The sequence below is a fragment of the Pseudophryne corroboree genome (assembly GCF_028390025.1).
Source record: "Pseudophryne corroboree isolate aPseCor3 chromosome 3 unlocalized genomic scaffold, aPseCor3.hap2 SUPER_3_unloc_4, whole genome shotgun sequence".
Lineage (NCBI taxonomy): Eukaryota > Metazoa > Chordata > Amphibia > Anura > Myobatrachidae > Pseudophryne > Pseudophryne corroboree.
In genome coordinates, this window is record NW_026967530.1 from 3921499 (window position 1) to 3937456 (window position 15958).

General features: G+C 48.8%; 1 protein-coding gene across 1 annotated transcript in view; it reads right to left on the reverse strand.

Annotated features, from left to right (window-relative positions):
- Nucleotides 1–4456: 4456 nt before the first annotated feature.
- LOC134984203 (uncharacterized) overlaps nt 4457–15958 on the reverse strand; it is a 182146-nt gene continuing 170644 nt past the window's right edge. Inside the window, exons 12-13 of the mRNA XM_063949837.1 lie at nt 13582–14073; nt 4457–6706 (exon numbers count right to left, since the gene is read on the reverse strand). Coding sequence (XP_063805907.1) covers nt 5343–6706; nt 13582–14073 — 1856 coding nt within the window. The 3' untranslated portion in view covers nt 4457–5342. The remainder of the gene's footprint in view (nt 6707–13581; nt 14074–15958) is intronic.

The window sequence follows — 15958 nt, forward strand, 5'->3', positions numbered from 1 at the left end:
AGTCAGTAACAGGCGGTTACTGACGGGAAGCGGGAATCCCCTATGTGGTCAGGCCTCGTGCGGCTTGACCTTCCAATCTGTGCGCAGGCCACGGGACGCGGCAAGCGGTGAGTGCTTCCGTACGGTACCGTCCTGTCACAATAAGCATACAAGGGTTTTAAATTTCTATGGAACAAATACATACTACTAAATAGAGTGTGACATTTTTTTAAAATGTGTATGAAGAGAACTCCAAGAATGTGTTGTATATTTATTACTAATGAAACAAATAGTGCACAAGAAGTGGTTTAGAGAAATGTTCTGCTTACACCCAGCTAATTGGTTTAGCGGGATCAAAGAGTAGATTGTTGGAATAGTGATGTTTTTTTTTAATTAAAAATAGTTGGCTCAGAAATTTGCATATATCTGTATTTTAAGATGCTATTTTGTTTCCTTTTCCTTTCAGCTTGAAAGAAGTCTGTAAAATCAAAGATGTGAATCCTCCAAGTTTAAGAAACTACAGAAGAGCTTGGTAAGAAGGAGCCGTGAGCAGTCTACCTTAATGGATATGATGTAAACGGTTTTTTACCTTCCGTGAGATAGTGACAAGCACAATCCTATGGGAATATAACCTTTAGCACCATTATAGCTAGACTGTTTGTCTAGACTCTGTAGGTAGAGTTTGTGTGATGCCTTGTAGCTCAACTGTAATGTCATATTATTATGAAAGGAGGGACTGAGAGAGAATAATTGAGCTTAAGAAGCTATCAGCCATTTTGTTAAGTAGCAGCCATGATGTAGTGAAAAAGAAGTATGCTTTGCTGGAGAAAGCATAATAATGCTGACATTTCATAGTTAGTACGTTCTGTGCGAAACAAGGTCGTAGCTATAAGTCTTGAAAACATATTATTAGACAGTTTCTGTGTGTTTAGACTTCTTGTGAAGGACATGAAGGAGGGTGGCAGCTAGAAAGGAGTTATGAGAAGAGATGCATTATGTTTTAAAATGTGACGTGGATCAAGTGTTCATGCAAGTACCTTTTTGCTATATAACGCCCTGCTGATTAAACAGGCTTTAGTCTCATTTTGTGGACATAATTGCGTGTGTTGTCTGCTTTCTGGGATTCCCAATCGATTGGTAAACAAAAGGTATCAAAAAGACAATTGAAGGGACTTGATAGTAGGAGGCTTATCTCCGATAGACCTGAGTAAGTCTTCCTAGGTGGAGGAGCTGCCGAAGGAAGGTATGTAGACTTACCCGCCGTAGCCTTGGATATCCACACATCCAGTTCATCTCCAAACAGGGCCTCACCTGTGAATGGTAGGCTTTCCACACCTTTTCTGGAATCCGCATCCGCAGTCCACTGACATAGCCATAAGCGCATGCGTGCTGATACTGCCATGGCCGTGGTGCGTGCATTTAGCAAGCCTATCTCTTTTATGGTCTCAACCATAAAACTTGCACAGTCGTGTATATAGTGTAAGAGTAAAAGAATCTCCTCCTTGGGTAAAGAATTTAAACCCTTCAGTAGGTTACCTGACCAATTTGCAATGGCTCTTGTGATCCAAGCACAAGCTATAGTAGGTCTCTGGGCTACTCCCGCAGCTGTGTACATAGATTTGAGAGTGCTCTCAATCTTGCGGTCAGCCGCGTCTTTTAAGGAGGCGCTTTTATGGACAAATGGCAGGGGTATGAGGCGCTGGCATGGGACTTGAATCTCTATTCATCAGGTCATCCATAGACTGTCTTAACTGTTGCATCTCTTTCTCTGTATGGGACAATTAGAAATATCTGAGATCATCCCTTTTAGAGAATCCAACCATGCTGGCTTGGATCCACTAGTCAGAGAATGTGTACTACCCTGAGTACATTGCAGTGATCCCCCTGGAGAAAACATTCTGCAGTACATGAAACACACTCCTTGCCTGCCACTGTAATGTGAAAGTATACACACACACAGGAGAAAAGCTAAGCCCAGTTAACCTAAACAGAGACCTTCTAGGGGGACACAGAGTATGATGGAGCCACCCACACAGAGCCCTTCTAGGGGGACATAGAGTATGATGGAGCCGCCACACAGCGCCCTTCTAGGGGGACACAGAGTATGATGGAGCCAGCCACACAGCACCCTTCTAGGGGGGCACAGAGTATGATGGAGCCAGCCACACAGAGCCCTTCTAGGGGGACACAGAGTATGATGGAGCCAGCCACACAGCGCCCTTCTAGGGGGACACAGAGTATGATGGATCCAGCCACACAGAGCCCTTCTAGGGGGACACAGAGTATGATGGAGCCAGCCACACAGAGCCCTTCTAGGGGGGCACAGAGTATGATGGATCCAGCCACACAGAGCCCTTCTAGGGGGACACAGAGTATGATGGAGCCAGCCACACAGAGACCTTCTAGGGGGGCACAGAGTATGATGGAGCCAGCCACACAGAGCCCTTCTAGGGGGGCACAGAGTATGATGGAGCCAGACACACAGCGCCCTTCTAGGGAGACACAGAGTATGATGGAGCCAGCCACACAGAGACCTTCTAGGGGGGCACAGAGTATGATGGAGCCAGCCACACAGAGCCCTTCTAGGGGGGCACAGAGTATGATGGAGCCAGACACACAGCGCCCTTCTAGGGAGACACAGAGTATGATGGAGCCAGACACACAGCACCCTTTTTGCTAAAGCTGAGCTTAGCTGGGTCGCAGACTAAATACCCATAATAGGGTACTAGTATTCCTATACTGCTCCCCCCCTGCTATGACCCTCTGGTACCGCTAATCTGGCGTCCTTGTGGAAGAGCTGCGCGTTTCTGTCAGGCTATTCAGTGAGAGCTGCAGAGGGAAAATGGCGCTGGTGAGCCACTGGATCTGCTCAAAGTGAAGCCCCGCCCCGTAATGGTGCTCGGTCTTACGAGTTTTGTTATACTGGCTGAGGTTATGTGTGGTGTACAGTGGGTTAGAACCCCTGTAAACTTAGTGCCAGTGTGGGTATAGTTGTGTCTTCAGCGCGCCCCTCACAGCATGACATGTATGTCTCTGAAGCCTGGAGCCGCAGCCTGTCAGCGCTGCGCTCCTACCCTCATGCCATTACCAGCAGCGACCTGCTAAACGGGACGCCGGCCATCTAATCAACACTCTTACTTCTGGCTGTTAGAGGTGGCGGCGTGCTGTGGGATTGTACGGTCGTCGTGGTGGGGCTTGCAAATAGGTCCCTCAGGAGCTCCATCCTGTCAGCGGGGAACGGGACCATTAACCCTAAAGTAAGTTGGGCTGTTCCCCCCCACTAAGTTCTACGAAGCAGACAGGCTGGTGCCAATCAGACCTGCCTGAAAGCAACAGAAAATAAATGCAGAAAACTCTTCAGGAGCTTCCAGAGATGTGACCGTCTCCTCCGGGCATATTTTCTAAACTGAGTCTGGTAAGAGTGGCATAGAGGGAGGAGCCAGCCCGCACTATTAATTTCTTAAAGTGCCCAAGGCTCCCAGTGGACCCGTCCATACCCCATGGTACTGATGGAGGACCCAAGCATCCTCTAGGACATAAGAGAAAAACACAGAACCTTTGAACAAACATAATTTATAAAAAAACAACAAATGATAAAACTATTTACACAGAAAAATACGTTCCCCCCCCACCCCTTCCCGGTAAGATCATCCCACTATTTAAAGGAGCTGTCAAAATATGACCAGAAATCTTTTGCTTTTAAACTACTTTATTTCATATCTTTAATACACACAATTTTGGCTATATTTGAAACTGAAAAAGTACTCTATGCACAACAGCCTCTGGGGGTCATTCAGACCCAGCTGCGATAGCGGCCGTCAGCAGTTTACTGGTGGTGGCAGCAGCCGTGCCGACACACACATTGCGGTCACATCCCTGAAGAGTTAACGCAGGCCGGTACCATCGTCCGCAGGGCTGCGTAATGTCACATCTGTGTTCATCTCTGATAAACCCCCTATAAGCTTTCAGAGAAAACCTCATATCTAATATTTTCCTCATTTTTTGCAAGTTAATTCAAATGATGAGATCGGTAGCAGCACTACTTTCAGGATTATTACACAGAACACAAGGAAGAATAATCATTAAGTCTAATTATCAACTGGTTCTTTGCAGGACCCATACACCTCTTTACTGCCTCCAGTAGCCCCTGGTACTGCACTGCGGCCATCCGCCCCGTCTCCCCCCCCCACCTACTGCCACCCGCCCCGTCTCCCACCCCCACTACTGCCACCCGCCCTGTCTCCCCCCACTACTGCCACCCGCCCTGTCTCCCCCCCACTACTGCCAAAACCCTGTCTCCCCCCAACTACTGCCAAAAGCCCTGTCTCCCCCAACTACTGCCACCCGCCCTGTCTCCCCCCACTACTGCCAAAGCCGTCTCCCCCAACTACTGCCACCAGCCCTGTCTCAGCCCCACTACTGCCAAAGCCCCGTCTCCCCCCCACCGCCACCCACCCTATCTCCCCCCCCACTACTGCCACCCACCCTGTCTCCTCCCTGACATCTCAGCACTGCTTGGGGATTCTTGGTACTGCTGGTAACAGTCCTTCAACTGCAGATGGAAGTAACCAGGGCAGTAAGGAGGCAGAAGCTGCTTCTGGTACCTGTGACCCTGGTCATGTAGGGCTGGGAGAGTCAGATTATGTAATAGAGTCACCATCTTACAGGCAGCCGGTGAAGGGAGCAGAGAACGGGTGATATGTGGCAGGAACGGGCTAGTTAGGTAACAGCCTGGCTGCTGCATTCTGTACAAGCTACAAGCGGTGCAATTCTTTTGCTGGGAGACCCAGGTAGAGGACATTGCAGTAGTCTGTGTGATGATACAAGTACACGTATGACTGTAGGTAGATCTTCTAAGGGAAATAAGTGCTGGAGTCTGGCTATGTTCCTCAGATGAGGATCTGATTGTGGCTGATACCTGATGTCTAAGTGTCACTCCACCATCCAGGACACCAAGATTCCGCACATGATCAGCATTTTGTAACTCTTTACCCACAAGCGTTAGTCTGGTTGGTAGGTAAAGCTGAGCTGTAGCCCTGCCCTTTGTTGGTGAGCTTCTATCATAAGGACCTGTTTCCCTAGGACTGAGTCACAGCCAACTGTCATCACCCACACCTGGAGCTCAGCTAGACATTTAGGATTGGTATTGGGTTCTCAGTACCCGGAGAAAAAGACAGGTCATCTGTATAGCAGTGGTAGATGAGGGCATGACAGCTGATTATTTCACCCTGCAGTAGCATGTATATTGCAAAAAGCATAGGAGATAGTATAAGAACCTCGCGGAACATTACATGGCAATGATAAGTATACTCCAGAATAAAATGGTTCCTCACCTGAGTGATGTCTATTGTGTGCAACAAGAGCTAATTTATTTCTGAGTATGGAAGTGGTCTCTCACCTGTGTGACTTCTCTGATGTGAAACAAGACTTGATTTCCGAGTAAAACATTTCCCACACTCAGAGCAAGAAAATGGCTTCTCACCTGTGTGACTTCTCTGATGTAGAACAAGATTTGCTTTGTGTGCAAAACATTTCCCACACGCAGAACATGGAAATGGCTTCTCACCTGTGTGACTTCGCTGATGTAGAACAAGATCTGATTTCCGTGTAAAACATTTCCCACACTCAGAACATGGAAATGGCTTCTCACCTGTGTGACTTTGCAATGGCTTCTCACCTGTGTGACTTCTCTGATGTAGAACAAGATTGGATTTGTGTGCAAAATATTTCCCACATGCAGAACATGGAAATGGCTTCTCACCTGTGTGACTTCGCTGATGGGTAATAAGATCTGCTTTCCGTGTAAAACATTTCCCACACTCAGAACATGGAAATGGCTTCTCACCTGTGTGACTTTGCTGATGTGTAACAAGTTGTAATTTCCAGGTAAAACATTTCCCACACTGAAAGCAAGAATATGGCTTCTCACCTGTGTGACTTCTCTGATGTAGAACAAGATTTGATTTGTGTGCAAAACATTTCCCACACTGGAAGCAAGAATATGGCTTCTCACCTGTGTGACTTCTCTGATGTAGAAAAAGATTAGATTTGTATGCAAAACATTTCCCACATGCAGAACATAGAAATGGTTTCTCACCTGTGTGCCTTCGCTGATGTGTAACAAGATGTGATTTCCAGGTAAAACATTTCCCACACTCAGAACATGAAAACGGTGATGTAGCTGTGTGACTTTTCTTATGTGCAACAAGAGTTGTTTTGTATGTAAAACATTTCCCACACTCAGGACATGGAAATGGCCTCTCATCTGTGTGACCTCGCTGATGTGTAATAAGATTTGCTTTCCGTGTAAAACATTTCCCACACTCAGAGCAAGAAAATGGCTTCTCACCTGTGTGAGTTCTCTGATGTGTAACAAGATGTGATTTTTGTGTAAAACATTTCCCACACTCAGAACATGGAAATGGCCTCTCCCCTGCCTTACCTGTCTGTGGGTTAATAGGCTTTGTGTTCTGTGTAAAACATTTGGCATCTATAGAACAGGGAAACTCTGTATCTACTCTCAGAGCTGTAACAGATGCACCAATATCAGAGTGATCAGGAGAACATTTCACAGGATCAGAGGGACCAGCTGATAGAACTGGATGTATAATTGGGGTAATGGGGTAAGCCCCTGGAGAATCCGGTCTACTGTCATTATCTTTTATGTCACAATCCGGGGATAACATTTGATGTCCTTCTGAGATATTCCTGCTTGTGTGTCCATCTGCTGGAAATAAAATACATTATGGAAATGTGACATTTTCTGTAACAATATTAATCTTGTAAACAATAGGAGAAGACGACTCTCTGGGACACTTAATTGTAAATGTCTGTGTGTATAAAGAAGATTTTAAACCTACCGGTAAATCTTTTTCTCGTAGTTCGTAGAGGATGCTGGGGACTCCGTAAGGACAATGGGGATAGACGGGCTCCGCAGGAGACATGAGCACCTCAAGAGACTTTAGGTCTGGGTGTGCACTGGCTCCTCCCTCCATGCCCCTCCTCCAGACCCCAGTTAGAGAAACTGTGCCCAGAGGAGATGGACAGTACGAGGAAAGGATTTTTGTTAATCCAAGGGCAAGATTCATACCAGCCACACCGTATAACTTGTGTATCTATTAAACAGTTAACAGTATGAAAAAACAACGTAGCATCAGTCCAACCTGATGAAACTATAACATAACCCTTATGGAAGCAAAACTATATACAAGTCTCGCAGAAGTAGTCCGCACCTGGGTCGGGCGCCCAGCATCCTCTACGGACTACGAGAAAAAGATTTACCGGTAGGTTTAAAATTTTATTTTCTCTAACGTCCTAGAGGATGCTGGGGACTCCGTAAGGACCATGGGAATTATACCAAAGCTCCCAAACGGGCGGGAGAGTGCGGATGACTCTGCAGCACCGAATGAGCAAACCTTAGGTCCTCCTCAGCCAGGGTATCAAACTTATAGAACTTTGCAAAGGTGTTTGAACCCGACCAAGAAGCAGCTCGGCACATTTGTAGTGCAGAGACCCCTCGGGAAGCCGCCCAAGAAGGGTCCACCTTCCTAGTGGAATGGGCCTTTGGTAACGGCAATCCAGCCGTAGAATGCGCCTGCTGAATCGTGTTACAGATCCAGCGAGCAATAGTCTGCTTCGAAGCAGGGGCACCAACCTTGTTGGCTGCATATAGGACAAACAGTGCTTCTGTTTTCCTGACTCTAGCCGTTCTGGCCACATACATTTTTAAGGCCCTGACTACATCAAGGGACTCGGAATCCTCCAAATCTCGTGTAGCCACAGGCACCACAATAGGTTGGTTCATATGAAAAGATGACACCACCTTAAACAAGAACTGAGGACGGGTCCGCAATTCTGCCCTATCCATATGGAAAACCAGATAGGGTATGAGAGGAAGAGGAGGAAACACATAGACCGACTGGAACACCCACGGTGTCACTAGGGCGTATACTGCTACCGCCTGAGGGTCTTTTGATATGGCGCAATACCTCTGTAGCTTTTTGTTGAGGCGGGACGCCATCATGTCTATCTGGGGCAGTCCCCACTGACTTGCAATCTGTGCGAAGACTTCCCGATGAAGTCCCCACTCCCCTGGATGCAGGTTGTGTCTGCTGAGGAAGTCTGCTTCCCAGTTGTCCACTCCCGGAATAAACACTGCTGACAATGCGCTCACATGATTTTCCACCCAGCGAAGAATCCTGGTGGCTTCCGCCATTGCCACCCTGCTCCTTGTGCCACCTTGGCAGTTTACATGAGCCACTGCGGTGATGTTGTCTGACTGGATCAGAACTGGTTGGTCGCGAAGTAAGTTCTCCGCTTGACGTAGGGCGTTGTATATGGCCCCCAGTTCCAGGATGTTGATGTGAAGACAAGTCTCTTGACTTGTCCAAAGTCCTTGGAAGTTTCTTCCCTGTGTGACTGCTCCCCACCCTCTGAGGCACGCGTCCGTGGTCACCAGGATCCAGTCCTGAATGCCGAACTTGCGGCCTTCTAAAAGGTGAGCACTCTGCAGCCACCACACGAGAGGTACCCTGGCCCTGGGGGACAGGGTGATCAGCTGATGAATATGTAGATGTGACCTGGACCACTTGTCCAATAGGTCCCATTGGAAAGTCCTTGCATGGAACCTGCCGAAGGGAATGGCTTCGTATGTAACCACCATTTTTCCCAGGACTTGAGTGCAATGATGCACTGACACTTGTCTTGGCTTCAACAGGTTCTTGACTAGAGTCATGAGTTCCTGAGCTTTTACTATCGGAAGAAAAACCCTTTTCTGGTCCGTATGCAGAATCATGCCCAAGAAGGGAAGACGAGTTGTAGGAACCAGCTGCGACTTCGAGATATTGAGAATCCAGCCGTGTTACCCCCACCAACCAGTTACCTCCTCGAACACCTCCAGATGTTGGCCCCACTCTCCTGGATGGAGATTGTGTCTGCTGAGGAAGTCTGCTTCCCAGTTGTAGACACCTAGAATCAATATTGCTGACATCGCCACCGAGTGCCTTTCTGCCCAGAGGAGTATTTTTGACACCTCTGACATGGCAGCCCTGCTCTTTGTTCCGCCCTGTCGGTTTATGTAGGCCACTGTGGACACGTTATCCGACTGCACCTGAACAGCCAGATCCTGTATAAGGTGTGCTGCTTGCAAAAGGGCGTTGTTTACGGCTCTTAGCTCCAGAATGTTTATCGGGAGAAAGGATTCTTGATCCGACCACCGTCTTTGGAAGGTTTCCCCCAGAGTGACTGCTCCCCAACTTCTTAGACTTGCATTTGTGGTTAGAAGGATCCAGTACTGAACTCCGAACTTTCAGCCTTCCAGAAGGTGAGGCAGTTGTATCCACCAGAGGAGCGAAATCCTGGCTTTCGGAGACAGACAGATCCTCTGGTGCACGTGTAGGTGAGAACCCAACCACTGGTCCAAGAGGTCCAGCTGAAAGGATCGAGCATGAAACCTTCCGTATTATAGAGCCTCGTAGGAGGCAATCATCTTCCCCAGAAGGCGGATGCACTAATGAACCGAGACCCGGGTAGGCTTTAAGACATCCCAGACCATTGATTGAATCACCAATGCTTTCTCCACCGGCAGAAACACCCTCTGCACTTACGTGTCTAGGATCAATCCCAGGAAAGACAGCCTACTTGTCGACTCCAGATGAGACTTCGGGAGGTTCAGGATCCAACCGTGCTCCTTGAACAGATGTGTCGTGAGAGCAATGATCAGGAGTCTCTTACAGATACGGAATTATGTTCACCCCTTGCTTGCACAGGAGAACCCTCATCTCCACCATCAGCTTGGTGAAGATCTTCGGTGCTGTGGAGAGGACAAACTGCAGCGCCTGAAACTGATAGTGATCGTCCAACAGTGCAAACCTGAGATATGCCCGATGCAGAGACCAGATGGGAATGTGGAGGTACGCATCCTTGATGTCCAGGGACACCAGGAAGTCCCCCTCCGTCAGACCTGAGATGACAACTGTCAGAGACACCATCTTGAATTTGAACTCCCTGAGGTAGGGATTCAAAGATTTTAAGTTCAGAATTGGCGGTACCGAACCATCCTGCTTCGGTACCACGAAAAGGTTCGAATAGTAACCTTTGTTCCACTGATGAGGTGGAACTGGAACAATGACCATGGACACCACCAATTTTTGGATAGCTTCCAGAAGAATTGTCCTATCTGCCAGCAGAGCTGGCAAGCCTGAGTTGAAGAAATGGTGAAGTGGGAGAGTTTGAAACTCCAGTCTGTAACCTCTGGACACTGTATCCAGTACCCAGGGGTCCAGGCCAGACGTCACCCAGACGTGACTGAAATGCTGGTGTCTCGCCATCACCTGACCTTCCTCCAGGCCTAGTCGTCCACCGTCATGCGGAGGACTTAGGCATATCAGAAGTGGGCTTCTGGTTCTGGGAGCCAGCGGGAGCAGGCTTTTTTCCTTTAGCACGACTACCTCTGAAGAAGGTGTTCGAAGGCTTGTTCTTTCTAGACCTCGCGGGCCGAAAGGACTGTGACGTGGCTGGTGTAAAGGGCTTCTTCATAGCCGGTGGAGCTGAGGGGAGAAAAGGAGACTTACCCGCGGTAGCTGTGGCAATCCACGCTTCCAGCGCCTCCCCAAAGAGAGCCTGACCTGTATAAGGTAGACCCTCCACACTTTTCCTGGATTCCGCGTCCGCAGACCATTGGCACAGCCAGAGACCCCTGCAAGCCGAGACGGACATGGTGGAGATCCCCGCAGCCATGGAACGCAGGTTCTTCATGGAATCTACCAGGAACCCTGCAGAACCTAAATATTACGTAAAAATAAATCAACGTCACCTTTATCCAGCGTAGACTCCTGCAGAGTGATTGACCACCTGGCAATATCTTTTGCAATCCAAGCACAGGCTATAGTTGGCCGCAATATAGCCCCTGAAGCCGTGTAAATGGATTTTAGCGTAGCATCCACCTTGCGATCTGCCGGGGCTTTCAACGCGGTAGATCCCGGGACTGGCAGCACCACCTGTTTGGACAGCCTAGAGACAGAGGCGTCGACTGTCGGCAGGGGGACTCCCATTTTTTCCTATCTTCCTCTGGGAAGGGAAAAGCAACCAAGACCCTCTTAGGGATCTGGAATTTCTTTCCCGGATTTTCCCCAGGCTTTTTCAAAGATAGCATCCCTTACAGCTTCAATCATCAACTGCACCCCCTTGATACATTCCCGTCACCGTCTGCAGTGTCAGAATCGGTGTCCGCGTCATCCTGCATAAGTATTGCAAGTGCACGTTTGTGAGAATGTACCACAGGGGACCCCAAGGAGGCAGTATCAGACCACACAACCATAGAGGACTGTAATACCTGAGTGGCATGCTCAGTCCTAGCCACCCTATCAGAAATCTGAGAAATAGTCCCACTCAGAGAGACTAACCATTCCGGCTCTCTAGCTGGGATCTGCGCTACAACAGTGCAATCCTGATTACATGGTATGCAGTCTTCCTGGAAAGATAAATCCTCTGCAGCATATGAGACAGTGTCTCTAGACATGTTGTCACATACACACCAAACACCCCACAAACACACAGGGTACTGGGTAGACAGAGTTTCCCCCCCCAAGAATGGCAGAGAGACAGAGATTGGAGCCAACCCACACACAGCGCTATTATAGGTATAGGGAGACCCCAAACCAGCGCTGTGTCCCTTAATAGTAGACAAAGCCTTTACACAGCCCCCCCCTCCCTTCTACAGCCCCCTGGTACCGTACAGATAGCTGGAGTTGAGCAGGAGGGACCTGGCATCCACTGGCAGTGACCTGCAGGCAGGAACATGACGCTGAACACTGCTGGGTCCGCTCTGAGAAGCTCCGCCCCCTTAATAACGCTGTCTTCCCGCTCCTGTGAGATTATACAGGCCCGAGGATTTGTTTGCTGGCTGAGATCCGAGAACCCCGACAGGCTGGAAATGGTCAGGTGCTGGCTCAGGGCGCCCCTCACAGTGCCGCACTGAAGTACCGCTGAGCCGTCCGGGAGCGCGGTTAATACCGCGTTCCTAACCATACAGCCGCCCTCTTCACACTGACCCTCCGCTTGTATGGGGGGGAACAGTGACTCACTCACCAGTTAAAGCTCTGCAAGGGGGTGGCGGCTGGCTGTCGGGGTGAGCATTCCCCTGTGGCAGGGCGCGATCTGTCCCCTCAGGAGCTCAATGTCCAGTCAGTGGCTCAGACCCCGCAGGGCGGACACTGCTCCCCCTCTCAGTCCCTCGATGCAGGCAGGCTATTGCCAGCAGCCTCCTGTAAAAAAAGAAACTCTAACATAAACTTTTACCAGTAGAGCTGCCCTAGCTGTGACCGGCTCCTCCGGACACCTTTTCTAAACTGAGTCTGGTAGGAGGGGCATAGAGGGAGGAGCCAGCCCACACTTTCAAACTCTTAAAGTGCCAATGGCTCCTAGTGGACCAGTCTATACCCCATGGTACTAATGTGGACTCCAACATCCTCTAGGACGTAAGAGAAAAGTGGTTTATATATAGACCAGCGTGTGCTAACTCTCAGGGCATGTAATACCATAGTCAGTGGGGCAGCTGCTGGTGACACACAGTGACATGATGTGAGGAGGAGAGCAGGAGTATAATAGGGGCTGATGGCTCCTGATGTATGAGATACACCAGAGAGAGTGTGGGGAGGAGACTGGTCAGATCTCTGGGCTGGTAACACACAGTGACATGATGTGAGGAGGAGAGCAGGAGTATAATAGGGGCTGATGTCTCCTGATGTATGACATACACCAGAGAGTGTGGGGAGGAGACTGGTCAGATCTCTGGGCTGGTAACACACAGTGACATGATGTGAGGAGGAGAGCAGAAGTATAATAGGGGCTGATGGCTCCTGATGTATGAGATACACCAGAGAGTGTGGGGAGTAGACTGGTCAGATCTCTGGGCTGGTAACACACAGTGACATGATGTGAGGGGGGAGCAGGAGTATAATAGGGGCTGATGGCTCCTGATGTATAAGATACACCAGAGAGTTGGGTGAGGAGACTGGTCAGACTGGGCTGGTAACACACAGTGACATGATGTGAGGGGGGAGAGCAGGAGTATAATAGGGGCTGATGGATCCTGATGTATGAGATACACCAGAGAGTGTGGGGAGGAGACTGGTCAGATCTCTGGGCTGGTAACACACAGTGACATGATGTGAGGGGAGAGCAGGAGTATAATAGGGGCTGATGGCTCCTGATGTATGTGATACACCAGAGAGTGTGGGGAGGAGACTGGTCAGATCTCTGGGCTGGAAACACACAGTGACATGATGTGAGGAGGAGAGCAGGAGTATAATAGGGGCTGATGGCTCCTGATGTATGAGATACACCAGAGTGTGGGGAGGAGACTGGTCAGATCTCTGGGCTGGTAACACACAGTGACATGATGTGAGGGGGAGAACAGGAGTATAATAGGGGCTGATGGCTCCTGATGTATGAGATACACCAGAGAGTATGGGGGGGGAGAAACTGGACAGATTTCTGGGCTGGTAACACACAGTGACATGATGTGAAGGGGAGAGCAGGAGTATAATAGGGGCTGAAGGCAAGGAGAATATGTGACTTCTGTAATAAGTGTTTATTACTCACCGGTGCTTATATCTGTAGGGATCTCCTCCTCCTTACATTGCTTTTTACCCCTCACATACGTCTCTTCTTCTCCCTCTGTATCTTCTGCCTTTATATCAGTCACATACGCCTCTTCTTCTTCCCCTATATCTTCTGCCTTTATATCAGTCACATATGTCTCTTCTTCTCCGTCTATATCTTCTGTCTTTATATCAGTCACATACGTCTCTTCTTCTCCCTCTATATCTTCTGACTTCATATCAGTCACATACGTCTCTTCTTCTCCCTCTATATCTTCTGACTTCATATCAGTCACATATGTCTCTTCTTCTCCCTCTATATCTTCTGCCTTCATATCAGTCACATCCGTCTCTTCTTCTCCCTCTATATCTTCTGCCTTTATATCAGTCACATATGTCTCTTCTTCTCCCTCTATATCTTCTGCCTTCATATCAGTCACATATGTCTCTTCTTCTCCCTCTGTATCTTCTGCCTTTATATCAGACAGACGTTCTACCTAAAAAAAACAAAAACAAAACACAACCCGAATTTTATGGTAAGAACTTACTGTTGTTAAATCTGTTTCTGCGAGGTACACTGGGCTCCACAAGGTTTAACATTGGGATGTAGAGTAGGATCTTGATCCGAGGCACCAACAGGGTCAAAGATTTGACTGTTCCCAAGATGCACAGCGCCGCCTGTTCTATAACCCCGCCTCCGTGCACAGGAGCTCAGTTTCGTTACCCAGCCCAGTGCAGCAGCAGGTACTAGAGACGACAATCGCTCGTAGCCAATTACACCACATACTCACCACAGGAGAGGGTGTCAGCGGCTAATTCCACACCAACCCAAAGAAGCTAAGTGCGTCAGGGCGGGCGCCTTGTGGAGCCCAGTGTAATTCGCAGAAAGATTTAACAACGGTAAGTTCTTACCATAAATCTTGTTTTCTGCTGCGGGGTACACTGGGCTCCACAGGGAATAACATCGGGGATGTCCTAAAGCAGTTCCTTATGGGAGGGGACGCACTGTAGCGGGCACAAGAACCTGGCGTCCAAAGGAAGCATCCTGGGAGGCGGATGTATCAAAGGCATAGAACCTTATGAATGTGTTCACTGAAGACCACGTAGCCGCCTTGCACAACTGTTCAAGGGTCGCACCACGGTGGGCCGCCCAAGAAGGTCCAATTGACCGAGTAGAATGGGCTTTGATGGTAGCAGGAGCCGGACGACCGGCCTGTACAAAAGCATGTGCAATCACCATTCTAATCCATCTGGCCAGTGTCTGCTTGGAAGCAGGCCAGCCACGTTTTGTGAAAACCAAACAGTTCAAAAAGAGAATCAGACTTCCTAATGGGCATTCTAAGAACCGCCCTGTCACAGTGAAAAATCAAATGGGGAGACTTACAGGATAAAGGCACCCAAGTCCGAGACCCTTCTAGCTGAAGCAATAGCAACCAATAATAGCAGCTTAAGGGAAAGCCACCTAAGGTCAGCAGAGGCAAGAGGTTCAAACAGAGACTCTTGCAAGGCCTCCAAACCACCGACAGATCCCAAGGGGCCACAGATAGCACATAAGGAGGCTGAATCCGCCACACGCCCTGAGTGAAAGTATGAACATCAGGCAGGGCAGCAATCTTTCTCTGAAACCAAACCGACAAGGCAGAAATGTGAACCTTGAGGAAGGCCAGACGAAGGCCTAAGTCCAGGCCCTGCTGTAGGAAGGCCAACAGTTTGGCCGTACTAAGGGGGTAATTCCAAGTTGGTCGCACCAGGAAATTTTTTTAGCAGTTGGGCAAAACCATGTGCACTGCAGGGGGGCAGATATAACATTTGCAGAGAGAGTTAGATTTGGGTGGGTTATTTTGTTTCTGTGCAGGGTAAATACTGGCTGCTTTATTTTTACACTGCAATTTAGATTGCAGATTGAACTCAACACACCCAAATCTAACTCTCTCTGCACATGTTATATCTGCCACCCCCCTGCAGTGCACATGGTTTTGCCCAAATGCTAAAAAATTTCCTGCTGCGATCAACTTGGAATTACCCCCTAAATTTGAAAACGTCATGATTGTGAGACATACACCAAGTAAAGTAAGCATTCCAGACCCTATGGTAAATCCGAGCAGAAGCTGGCTTACGGGCCTTCAACATAGTTTGAACGACCGCCTCAGAAAAACCCTTGGTCCTCAGGATGGAAGCTTCAAGAGCCATGCCGTCAAAGCCAGACGGGCCAAGTCCTGGTAAACACAAGGGGCTTGAATGAGAAGGTCCGGTCGTTTTGGAAGTAGAAGGGGACGATCTAGCGAGAGGTCCTGTAGATCGGAGAACCAGTGCCGCCTGGGCCACGCTGGATCAGGTTTCCTCCTTCTTGCTTGAACTTCCGTATTACTCTGGGCAGT